At 40.6% G+C, this 12,069-nt stretch overlaps 1 protein-coding gene across 3 annotated transcripts in view; it reads left to right on the forward strand.

The window, feature by feature from the left end:
- Positions 1–11,561, forward strand: part of ATP13A3 (ATPase 13A3) — a 189,784-nt gene extending 178,223 nt beyond the window's left edge. For 2 of the 3 annotated variants that reach the window (XM_088444754.1, XM_088444753.1), the window contains exons 27-33: positions 94–166; positions 5,753–5,930; positions 6,043–6,215; positions 7,261–7,349; positions 7,499–7,579; positions 10,349–10,438; positions 10,956–11,561. In XM_088444754.1, the coding sequence (XP_088300880.1) occupies positions 94–166; positions 5,753–5,930; positions 6,043–6,215; positions 7,261–7,349; positions 7,499–7,579; positions 10,349–10,438; positions 10,956–11,153 (882 nt within the window). In that variant the 3' untranslated portion in view covers positions 11,154–11,561. The remainder of the gene's footprint in view (positions 1–93; positions 167–5,752; positions 5,931–6,042; positions 6,216–7,260; positions 7,350–7,498; positions 7,580–10,348; positions 10,439–10,955) is intronic. The other variant, XM_088444755.1, reaches the window with a different exon arrangement.
- Positions 11,562–12,069: the final 508 nt, after the last annotated feature.

The raw sequence follows: 12,069 nt of genomic DNA on the forward strand, positions 1-12,069 counted from the left end.
CAAGCCTTATAAGTAAATCTTCAAAAGTAAAATAGCCTATAATTTATAGCAAACTGTGTATGAGGATTAATGTTTTCCCTGTTCTTTCTCTAGATTCTCAGCAATTTGGGAGACTTCCAGTTCCTTTTCATAGATCTGGCGATCATATTGGTAGTGGTTTTCACAAGTGAGAATTTCTATTTATCCACACTTTTAAAACTATATTTTTGTTAAAATTTACACCCTTTTCCTTAATCCATAAAGATATATTTTTTTAGTTCAATAGGTTTTTATACATATTTTATGTACAGATGTGTCCTCATTCTACTTTGCTGCAGTTGTGCCAAACAGCCCCTCTCGGCGCACCAGGTCCTGTGATAGACTGCTAAAGCCGGGTTCCTTTTTTTTTGCCGAGTCACAATGCAATGATGTATGAGCAGTGTTACATTGTCTTTAAAGCTACAATTTCTCCACATCAGTCTGTAGGGAGCCTGACAGTCGCATTCAACTCTGTCCTAACTTATAGTAAGTAGGGTACACACCTGGCCGGCCGAGCAACCAATTTGGTAAGCATACACACTTACCAATTAGCCGCTCAATATGTCTGTCCAGACATCAGAAGTGCCCAGTTATGATGTCATTGTCGGCGATTCCTGCAGCCAGCATTACGGGTTGTCAGTCCGACAGTGACATAATAACTGGGCACTTCTGATGTCTGTACAGACATATTGAGCGGCTAATTGGTAAGTGTGTATGCTTACCAAATTGGTTGCTCGGCCGGCCAGGTGTGTACCCTACTTACAGATGCACCCAGTTACATTGTGGCTGATCGCACCATGCGATTCCCTGTGCCTGCGTACGCTACACTATGGCGCAGCGCACTGCGATCGCACTATGCATTCCTATGAAGGCGCGGTCGCGTATGAAGTGCGCGTATCCGCTCGCAGGCACGCTTCTCATGCTATTTTCTCTGCGCCAGCAGCAAGGATATAGCTGGCGCTATCTATAAGTTAGGACAGAGTTGCATGTGACTGTCAGGCTCTCTACACACTGATGTGGAGAAATTGTGGCTTTAAAGACAATGTAACAATGCTCATGCATCAAACATTTATAATAGGTAAATGGAGGGGAGATGAATAGTTGTCTAGGGAAATTGATCCCTTTAGAAAGACAGAGTAGAAGTGGATGAGTGAACATGGAAATAGAGCATGTTCTCTTTTCCTCTTTTTGTTGCATCAACAACAGCTTAGACCAGTGGTTCCCAAACGTTATCGTCACGGCGCCCTAGAGTATCGGCATTTTTCCACGGCACCCCTGGGGCAAAAGTTTCTTATTGAGAAATTCAGCAAAAATGTAATGAAGTAAATTGTGCTTATATGTCACCCTTAGGTTCACTTATGTGGTGATTGACAGGGCTGCTTTTCTTTTTGTCCACATATTGTTTTATTGGCAGCCATGAGCACTGGTTTTGCCTATCACACTGACTAAAAATTATTTTATTTGGTACTGGATCACCAACCCGATGCACCCCTGCAAGTGCCCTGGGGCACCCCACGGTGCCACGGCACACAGTTTGGGAACCACTTGCTTAGACTACTGAAGAAATATTATGTCATATAATGTTCTGTCAGTAACCGCTTAAGAAAGTTTTCTGTTTTTCTTTAGCACACCTCATAAACAGTACCCAGTTAGCATTGCATTGTGTGCGCACACAGCAGATCAATATCCTTAGTAATTAGGTTCTAGCTTTGTGAGAGAAGGCATTCCATACAGTTAATTATGAATGTGTGTGGCTAAAAAAAAAAAAAATAGAATTGCGGGTTTATGCTCTTTATAAACCAGGCACAGATTTGAATTTTTGCTTTACTTTTTTTTTTATAAGAGAACACATTGGCAGAATTTATTCCACATGTGCCCAGCATGTCTACTACTATCCCTGTTCATTGTATGCAGTGGGTATAGCTGGGCTGCTGGCCCATTCAATGGTTAATAGCACATCCTTGTTTATAGCCTAAAGGTGGGTACACACCTGAAACATATATCTGCAGATGATGGTTGTTCATACACACTGACCAACCGTCACTGCCATCTAAAGATATATCTCTTGTGCGGACATTGGCCAATTAATCTTTTACTCCGTACACACTGGCAGATCGTCTTTGTGAAATGTGCCAAATCTTCCTGTAATTTACATAGTGAGCTGGCTTATTGAAGAGCATATAGGGAATGGAAATAGGTCCTCTATTCTCCTGTCAAGGAGCTCCTTCCCGGCTCTCCGAGCTCTCCTCCTGTGAGCCACGGCAAGTGAAAAGGGCACAGCATCGGCAGACCTACACAGTGGGGCTGCATGATCTGGTCAGGGCTCTGACTGGCCAGGACACCCGCTGATGTCTACCTTCTGCTGGCTGGAGGTCATGTGCTCCCAACCAGTGATCACACTGCCTGACAAAATATAAGAGTCCCAGGGACCCAACACTTTAAAAAAAAATGGGGTCCTACCTGGCCATTTCTGGGTCATAATTTATGCCCTTCAGACCTTCCCATATGTCAACACACATCCCCACATACCCCTAGAATGCCCATCTGATACCTCCAACAGCATCAGACCCCCACATGCCCCTGAAATACATGTCACACTACTTGTTATGGGATCAACCAATCAGATATAACTTTTAACTGGAATCTGTATGTAATGCTGCCGGATGTATTGCCGGCGGACTAAATGCTGACGCTGAAAGCCCGAACCGTCAGGATCCCGTCAGGATCTCCCACCCTCAACCCTCCCTTAGTGGTGCCTAACCTTCCCCCAGTGATGCCTAACCCCCCCTTCCCACACCCTAAACCTAACCCTCCCGGGGGGGTGCCTAACCTCCCCCCAGTGGTGCCTAACCCTAACCCCCCCATCTCACACCGTAAACCTAACCCTCCCGGGGGGGGGGGGGATTCGTTCGGGATGCCGGGCGTCGGGATTTCGGCATCTGGCTAAAGATAGGCGTCGGTATTTAGACGCCTATCTTTAGTACAGAGGCAGGCTTCCAGCGTCGGTGTTCTGACGTCCTGCATTCCGGTAAATACACTGCATCCCCTTGTAACCATATATTGGACAGCACCCTAAAAAGCTCCTTTCTTCTAATAATTATGGTGAAGATGTGGGACTGGTACAATGGATATGCCCAATTCTACATTACCATCATCCTGTGTTTAATATAAAGAAAATGTCTGGGGTCATAAAGGCTAGAGGCCTCCAGTGCTACTTCCTGGTGTGAGGCTTTAGTGAATGAAATACAGATTACTGTGCAGGGTGAGGAGATGCTTCTCCTCCAGTGATTACCCTCCAGCACTGTGCCAGCCACCCTGAAGTAATTGCCCCCCAGCACCATGCCAGCTAGCCTGCAGTATTTGCCCTCCAGCACCATGCCAGCTAGCTGTAGTGATTGCCCTCCAGCACCATGCCAGCTAGCCTGCAGTGATTGCCCTCCAGGGTAAGGGGGGGAGGGGGGGGGGGTCCGAATGCATAACCAGACAGACAAACAGACCAATGAAATTTATATAAAAAATGAAAATAGAACATCCAGTGGAAGGCCCAGAACAGGCTCCCTGGGTCAAAGTTCTGCTCGGCGCACTCTGCCATGAGGTCTGACCGGGACCCCAACCACTCCATTAGGCATCCCAGGCCACTTGCCACCCTTCCTGAAGTTTTCAGCAAAATTCATCCAGTGGAAGGTCCAGAACAGACTCCCGGTCAAAGTTCTGCCCAGCGTACACCAACGGGAGGTCCGACCAGTGCCCTAACCCCCCTTAAAATCTGTCCAGGATCAAACTGGACCACCTCACGTTTGTTTCATCCCAATTTGTGTCCGAATGTATAACCGGACAGACAGACAGACCAATTAATTTTACATATGAGATTCTAAACACTTATTTTCTTTGTATGATGCCTGCATCCTATTAGACACTGTCTGCTGGCTCTGGTCTGCATGTCGGATGTAAGGAAGGGTAATGCAGAACTACGGGTAACAAAGATTTAACAGTTGAGATTTGTTAAATCTGGGCTGACCGCATTTCCCATCAGAGGTATGGGAAATGCGATCAGAACGCGGAGCTGATGTGCATTTTAGGGCATGGAGGTGATTCTTATGAATTCTCATCCAAAAGCCCTTTTCTAAAGAAATAATAAAAAACTGAAGGTGAATTGAGTGCATGATAAGTTGGGTGGTTCATATGAGGTTTGGCATGAGTAGATATCCTGTTGATAGTGAGTATTTATTCTTTGAAGTAGGAGGCACAGACATGGGCTGTGATAGAAAAAGGGTGAGGTGGTGAAGTTGGGTAAAGAAGCAAAGTACAGGTGGCAAAGAGAAATCAGCGCTAGGAAATGTAAAAATATCACAGAAGTGAAGCAGGTTTGCTTCACAATTTAAAGGGCAGTGTTGTAAGGCAAAAGTAAATAAAATTTGTTTTTAAAAACCTGCATAAACCAGTTCTGAAATGGAAGTTACCATTATTAATGGGTAACCGTTTACATTCCACAGACATTTGGGGGCATATTTAGCAATCTTTTTTTTCTACTAAAATAATGTAAAGTGGGCGTTTTCACATCCTTTTAACATTCTTTTTTTTTTTTTTACCTCTCATCCACATCCTCACCCCTCGACCATATTTTCTCAACTTTGCTTCTCACTGGATGACTGACTGTAGCTCACCTTTTACAATGGATTCCTGGCTGATTCCTATCTTCATAAGCTCATTTCACTATTCCTAAATAAATCCATATGTTGACCCATCCTCTCTCCAAACACTGCCCTATTCCACAATACTAACTCTGTCTCTTCACTCCCTATTTTAATTATCTGCAATCAAACTATGGCCTCACTGAGACTGACCTCACAAAAGTCACCTACAAACTGCTCATTGCTGTATACTCTTGGACCACACCTCTGCTTTTGACACCGTTGATTGCCTCCAGTGGCACCTCTCCACTGAAGGCACCAAATCTGCTTCTACTCTCCCCTTCTAAACTATGTTATTTTCACATAGATATCTCAATGCTACCTAAAGCTCCACATGTCCAAGAAACCTATCGTCCCTTGTGCCAGAGTCAGTGTATTCCCTTTTGAGTGTCAACTGCACCACAATCTGTCTCCCAAACAAACACTCTTGACTCCGCCCTATGGTTTACTTTTTCTTTTTTCACATCCAGTGTTCCTCTCAGAGCTGTCACCTCCATCATCTAAATATAGCTAGAAAGTGGGCTTTTGTTTTCTTTCTCTTGTCATCTTCAACATCCACCACTGGACCCTCACCTGTCTGTCCCCACCACGATCAATCCTAGATGCTGCAATAAGACTAATCTTTCTCTCATCACTTCACATCTACTACACCTTTCTGCAAATCCCTACACGTTACCTGTATCCTCCACATCCCATTCAAATGTCTCACTCCCGCATACCCCTTCATACTAAAATAATCCAACCTGAAAAAATTCACTCGCCTTGTTCACAATCACTTTGTTTCAGTACTGCCCTTTCCTCAGTAAATTGTAAGCTCTCATATGCAGCGCCATCCTTTGCTTTCCTGTCTACTTTATTTTGTCTTGTATATCCTGTTATTATGGGGTTTAAGTATGCTCTGTTTCCACCACTGTATGTAACTACATAGCATTGTGGTTTCTTGTAAATAAACCCTAATAATACTTTGTCACTTTTAAGATAATTAAAATTAAGTAATTTTACAAAAGAACAAAATAATATCAATCTTTTCTTTTTCTTTCTAGTGAGTTTGAATCCTGCCTGGAAAGAGTTGGTGGCACAAAGACCTCCAACTGGTCTCATCTCGGGGCCCCTTTTATTCTCTGTCCTCTCCCAAATCCTCATTTGCTTGATGTTCCAGACTATTGCTTTCCTGTTTGTAAAACAGGAGCCCTGGTACGAGGTCTGGACACCTAGCAGCGAGTGAGTCTATTTGTGGTTTATGACAATGTGCAAGTAATATAAAAAATTAAAAAGTGTGTGCGTATTGCAATACTGGTTAGTATATTGTCTTCTCTCCAATTTTATATTTTAGTGCCTGCAATGTCTCCTCTGATGGTCATCATGACAACTCCAGTGACCATGATGAGCACAACATCAAAAACTATGAAAACACCACTCTGTTTTTTGTGTCCAGCTTCCAGTACCTCATTGTGGCAGTTGTGTTCTCAAAAGGAAAACCATTTCGCCAACCCAGCTACAAAAATTGTATGTGTTCTTCTGTCAATCATTACTGTCAGATCGTGGTCTATAATTTGAGTGTATCATCTAACTTTGCCATTTTCAAAATATGCCTTCTCCAAGATATATTTATGGCGTAGCTGGAGAAAAAAAGTACTTTAGTTTTCTTGGTGCGGCACATTAAATTTGGCAACTTAAAGCAGAGTGTTGTTAAATTATGGTCATACCTAATAAATTATTATGGATATGATTTTACAAAATTATTTATCCATGAATATTGTTTGATTTGCTTATTAATAAAAAAATGCTACTTTCACTATTATATGAATATATAATTGCTGTTGCCCTCAGCTTTGCCCACAAAATCACTTCTGCCAACATTTTGTTTTATTTGAGGTGATCTATTTGTATTGCTTTATTTAGGAGTCCTGTGGCAGGAGTGGCCCAAGTGACCAGCAGCACTATACAGACTGGTGGCAGCAACATCATCACCCACTCACATTAATGTCACTGTGTGCCCTGTGCACAGACTGCTATGTAGCCTATCCTATTCAAGTGAGCGCAGGCCCAAAGCTCCTCTTACTCTACCCCTTACCAGCCGCGTCACACCTATCTTTTGTATTGATGATGTAAATAAATGTTGTTATTGCTCAGCTTTAACCTTATGGGTCGAGGTGAAACAACGTGCAGATTATTACTAGGAGTTTCCACTACAAAATGATGCAGTTTTCATGAAAGAAAGTTCAGTAGTTTTTAATCCAACTTGGAACAGACAGACAGACAGACACAATGCTCTTATTATATTAGTGTGTGTGTATATGTGTGTGCATATATTTTAAGATTTGTTTTCTGTTGTCTTTAGATGACTGATAAAATAACGAAAAAGTCACTTAGAGGAAAAATAAATATAGAATCAAAAACTATAATAACTTTGAGCCATTTCTGGATTATGTTTGTTATATTTTTTTAAATGCAATGTAAATGGCTTTATGCACATATATAGTTAATAATATACTAATTTTAAAAATGCAACATCTTTTTTCACCAAGAGCACTTTCTTTATCTTCTTTAGATCTCTTTGTAATCTCTGTATTGGCTCTGTATGCCTTAATGTTATTCTTCATGCTGTATCCAATTGAGTCCATTGAGAACTTCTTTGAGGTGAGATGTGTTAATATACATGTGTTTGTACATTCCTGCATTTGCACATTACTGTGCTTATTGAAAGGTGTTAGTTGTAGTTGGTTAATAAATGGTTCATGTAGTTTTCTTTCACTCATGCAATATGTTCCTTTTTATTTTGCTTGTAGTTGGTCTGCATCCCGTTTCATTGGCGCCTTACAATGCTCTTAATTATCTTTGGCAATTCACTTGCTTCAGTGTTTGTAGAGGTAAGACCTTGAAATATACTTGTACTGTAAGTCTGTCACTATCTTGAACCAGACAGAAAACATTTAAAAGTAGATGTGTCACCTATACACAGTGACTGTTTAGTCAATTGGGAGATAAAACCGTATTCATGAGGATGCTACCTATCATTTCACAAGGAACGAGTGACATCACTGGAACACAAACCTCTGATGTCCTAGTGATTTGGTAGGCTGGTTTATCCCACATATGGCTGTGTAGTCTATGGGAATCTTTAAGTAGAGTCTGTAATGTCATTTTGAGAACTGTAAAGAGATTGTTGCATAAAGTTTTCATTTTCTAGCATTCATTGTGGTTGAGAGCTATAGCCAGAAATCTTGAATGAATATTAATGCATTTATTTTCATACACAATTCTTACCTATAAAAGCATAGAGAGCCCTTTAAGAATTGGATAAAGATTAGTTACAGTACAGATTGCCTAATGCCTCCAGAGCATACATATACGGAGTGTTGCTTCTGCTGCTGTGAAGCATGCTGCCTTTTGCAAAACAAGACAGATTGTGTTTGCTGAATGATACCCGTTGCCTTCATGCACTGTAGCCCAGTTATGTTTCCAAGAGTGACCTCTTTGCAACCATTCCCTGCTGCTTTGAATTCATAATAAGCATGTGAAAATACTGGCATGGAGATTTAAAAAATAAAAAATACACCTACAAAGTTTCTAAGTGTAACAATTTTAAGGCTAATCCTGTTTTGCCATGCTGTTTATAACTCCTAAAATATTTTATTTTGTCCCTCTTGGTGAAATCGTTGAAGGTATCACACCCATTCGGAGACCATCCCTTTCTACTGATCAGATTATTACTCATCATATAGTTTTTGTCCCTAATTTGAAGTTTTTTGGGGTATGGCACCATCTAGAATGAGTCTATCAAGTAATCTTCACAATACATTACTGTTTTCCAACATTGTAATTAGGTGTAAATGTTTAATTGAACCACAGTAAACAATCGACAATTATATTATATTTTTGTTTGCAAATTAACATTTTAAGCATGATAATTAGGACTCGTTGACTAACATCGCATTTAAGAACAATATTTGGACTAATGCTTAGAAAAAAGTGAAACACTTGTTTTTGTTATAAATCTTAGATTAAAGCAAATTGGCGATTGGTTGATATGGTTCAATACAAATTTTACACCTAAATCCAATGACTTACTGAAAAATTATTACTTATGTGATAGTTTATAATGACTAAGTTCTACTTTGTTTTACTGTGTGCTCAGGCATAACAGTGAGCTGCTCACACTGTAACACAGAAAACATGATCTTTGGATACCATGGTTATAGTGGGATAGCCAACTTGTTCACCACAGGGCTACAAAAAACTGTGGACCACCCTTTTGTTTAATAGCAATGGGGCTTTTCCCAACACACCTGAGCAGTTGATATTCTAATTTATTTAATTTATTACCAGTTATTTATATAGCGCGCACGCATTCCGCAGCATTTTACAGAGAATATTTGGCCATTCACATCAGTCCCTGCCTCAGTGGAGCTTACACTCTATATTCCCTACCACATGCACACACATACACACTAGGGTTAATTTTTGTTGGCAGCCAATAAACCTACCAGTATATTCTTGGAGTGAGGGAGGAAACCGGAGTACCTGGAGGAAACCTACACAAACACAGGGAGAATATACAAACTCCACACAGTTAGGACCTTAGTGGCAAGCGAACCCTAGACCTCAGTGCTGTGAGGCAGTAATGCTAACCAGTACACCAATTGTAAAATGTTTTATAAAAAATTAATTGTAATTTAGTATGTGGTACTAAGTCTCGGCACTGTCTACCTGATCAGGCTGGGACTGACGACTACAACAGGGACCCTACTCTGCATGTTGCCTATAACTGTGTGCCAAACCTGACATAATCTGATGCTGGTTATGGCTTTAATATTGATGGTGCTGTTTGTCATCCTTCATTAGCTGTAGCCAGACCAGACTGCAAGAGGGTGTTTTTAACTAGTAACAGAATGGGTACAGAACAAAAACGGAACACAGAATGAATGTCAGGGATTCGCAGACTCTACACATTTAACAATACAGTGAGTAATAGTCCACAACATAAAGGACAAGTACGGAAGTTACAACACAATAAATAAATGAGGGACAGCAACAGCCAGACCGGCAGAGTCCAGGCCACTCCAAAACCCCAAGGACGATAAAACATGCACAGTGTTACACATTTACTCTCAGGAACACGGATGTGATCCCTAATCAATACATAATTTAACAAAAATTCAAACCGTTTACGACGTAAATTATGCATATTAATAAGACTTTTAAAGGAAATTGACACATTTTACTTTATTCCAAATCAAGTAACTTTAAGTGAATGAATAATTATTAGTAAATATTTGCAAATCTGAAATGACTAAAGTGACATTATTGAAGTGTCTTTTCCTAAATTAAGTGGACAGCAAATGGATTTCTATTTTAAGGATGGATTATAAAATGTACATTTCTGGAATGATAGTAGCATTGACTCACCATTCCATTTGGAGAGAACTTCAATATGTCACTGATCTACAATGCTGCATATGTGATATGTACTGTAGCACATTTGAAATCACAAGTAAACTTATGTCTAGCAGACAAGGAGCACTGTGATTGTGTTCTTATGACCGTTATTGACCTGTTTTTAAGATTTAACATAATCTGCATGTTTCGAATGAACTGGTCCTTTTAATTCTTCCCCACCTACCCACAATTTTTCACAGAATGTCGTCCTTGATATGATACTTTGGAAGCTTGTGTTCAACCGGGACAAGCAGGGAGAGTCCCAGCTCATGGTCACCCACCCCCCACAGGTTGGAACTTCACTGTTCATATGCATGGAGCAGTTAGAACCCTGCTGCCAGGTTATCTCTTCCATTAGCTGCTAAGCAGTGTTATGTGGCTTTTTATCTCTGTGTGTGTTTATCTCCTTGCTACATCTGTGCATCAACCGCTGCTGAGATAGATTGCTGGATGTGTTTACTTGCATGGTGTGGCTTAAGGCAAGATCTCATTGGTGTGTGGGTAACTGTACTGATAATATTAGCGCTTGCAAGAAAGCTGATACAGGAAAAAGGTGACCCATGTAAGACGTTATCTGATTAACAAAACTAAGCAGTGTCACAATGGTGGTTTATTATAAGTTGTAGCCTTCAGTCATCTAGCACTTATTATAATTCATAGAAAGTATGATCTGTCTTATTTGAACTTGTACAGTTTTTGTGTAGATCAAAGTGCCTTCACCTTATGGCTCACAGAATATAACCGACGAGAAAAAAAAAAGAAATAATTACAACTGGAGGTTTTCTGAAACTGTATTTCTTTTCATAGGAGACGGTTGATCGCTGGGGAGGGAGTATCTTGTCCTTTTTGTGCTGTTGTAAAAAGAAGATGCCTAAAGCCAAATACATGCACTTAGCACAGGAGCTGTTAGTAGATCCAGACTGGCCACCCAAGCCAAGAACAACTACTGAAGCTAAAGTTCATAACCAAGAAAATGGCAGTTACCAAATTGTCACAATTACGTAGCAGTAACTCTCACTGGCTTTTTTTTTTTTTTTTGTATGGATCACTCATGTGTCCAGCAAGTGGGGTCTGCAGTGCATTGTGGATCAGTTCACTGCAAAGCCCATCTCTCATAGTGTCTCCAAGCAGGATTTGGGTATGGCCGCGAGCACTGCAAACACGAGTGTCCACGTAACTTCTGAATGGATCCCTTTTTCCCCCCAAAGGGTTCAGAAATGCAAATTTTTAAATCTGCAGCACTCAATGTTTTGATGGTGGAGGGAGTTTACACCCTAATTTTATTCTTGAAGTTTTCACCCATACAGCAGGGTTTTCTCATTTTTAAGATTTTTTAATTCTTCTTTTTGTTGGTATTGGGGACCATAGTGTCCTATTTTGCAAATTGTGTCACACGAATGCATTCAGGTTGTGTTTCCTATGTGATCAAAAAAACTATATGTATATATATATATATATATATATATATATAGAGAGAGAGAGAGAGAGAGAGAGAGAGAGAGAGAGAGAGAGAGAGAGAGAGAGAGAGAGAGAGAGAGAGAGAGAGAGAGAGAGAGAGAGAGAGAGAGAGAGAGAGAGAGAGAGAGAGAGAGAGAGAGAGAGAGAGAGAGAGAGAGAGAGAGAGAGAGAGAGAGAGAGAGAGAGAGAGAGATTCTTGAAACCATCTAAGCAAATGAGGTTACTGCATTGTGTTTAAACCCCACTCATGATGAGCACCCTCCACACCCAATCCTTGTGTACATTTCAGACCTGTCCATAGCAATGGTCATCATATTTATACGCATTGGATGAATAGGGCTTTGTGCATGAATTTCCTCGGCCTGGAATTCTCCTTTTAATTTGTGCCTTTTTTCTATCTTACTTTCCATACATTTCTTTATTTTTATATTCTAGCTGTATGAATTTGATCATCTTTACTTCA

The sequence above is a fragment of the Taudactylus pleione genome, unplaced genomic scaffold (genome assembly GCF_031769625.1).
Source record: "Taudactylus pleione unplaced genomic scaffold, aTauple2 ptg000372l, whole genome shotgun sequence".
NCBI lineage: Eukaryota > Metazoa > Chordata > Amphibia > Anura > Myobatrachidae > Taudactylus > Taudactylus pleione.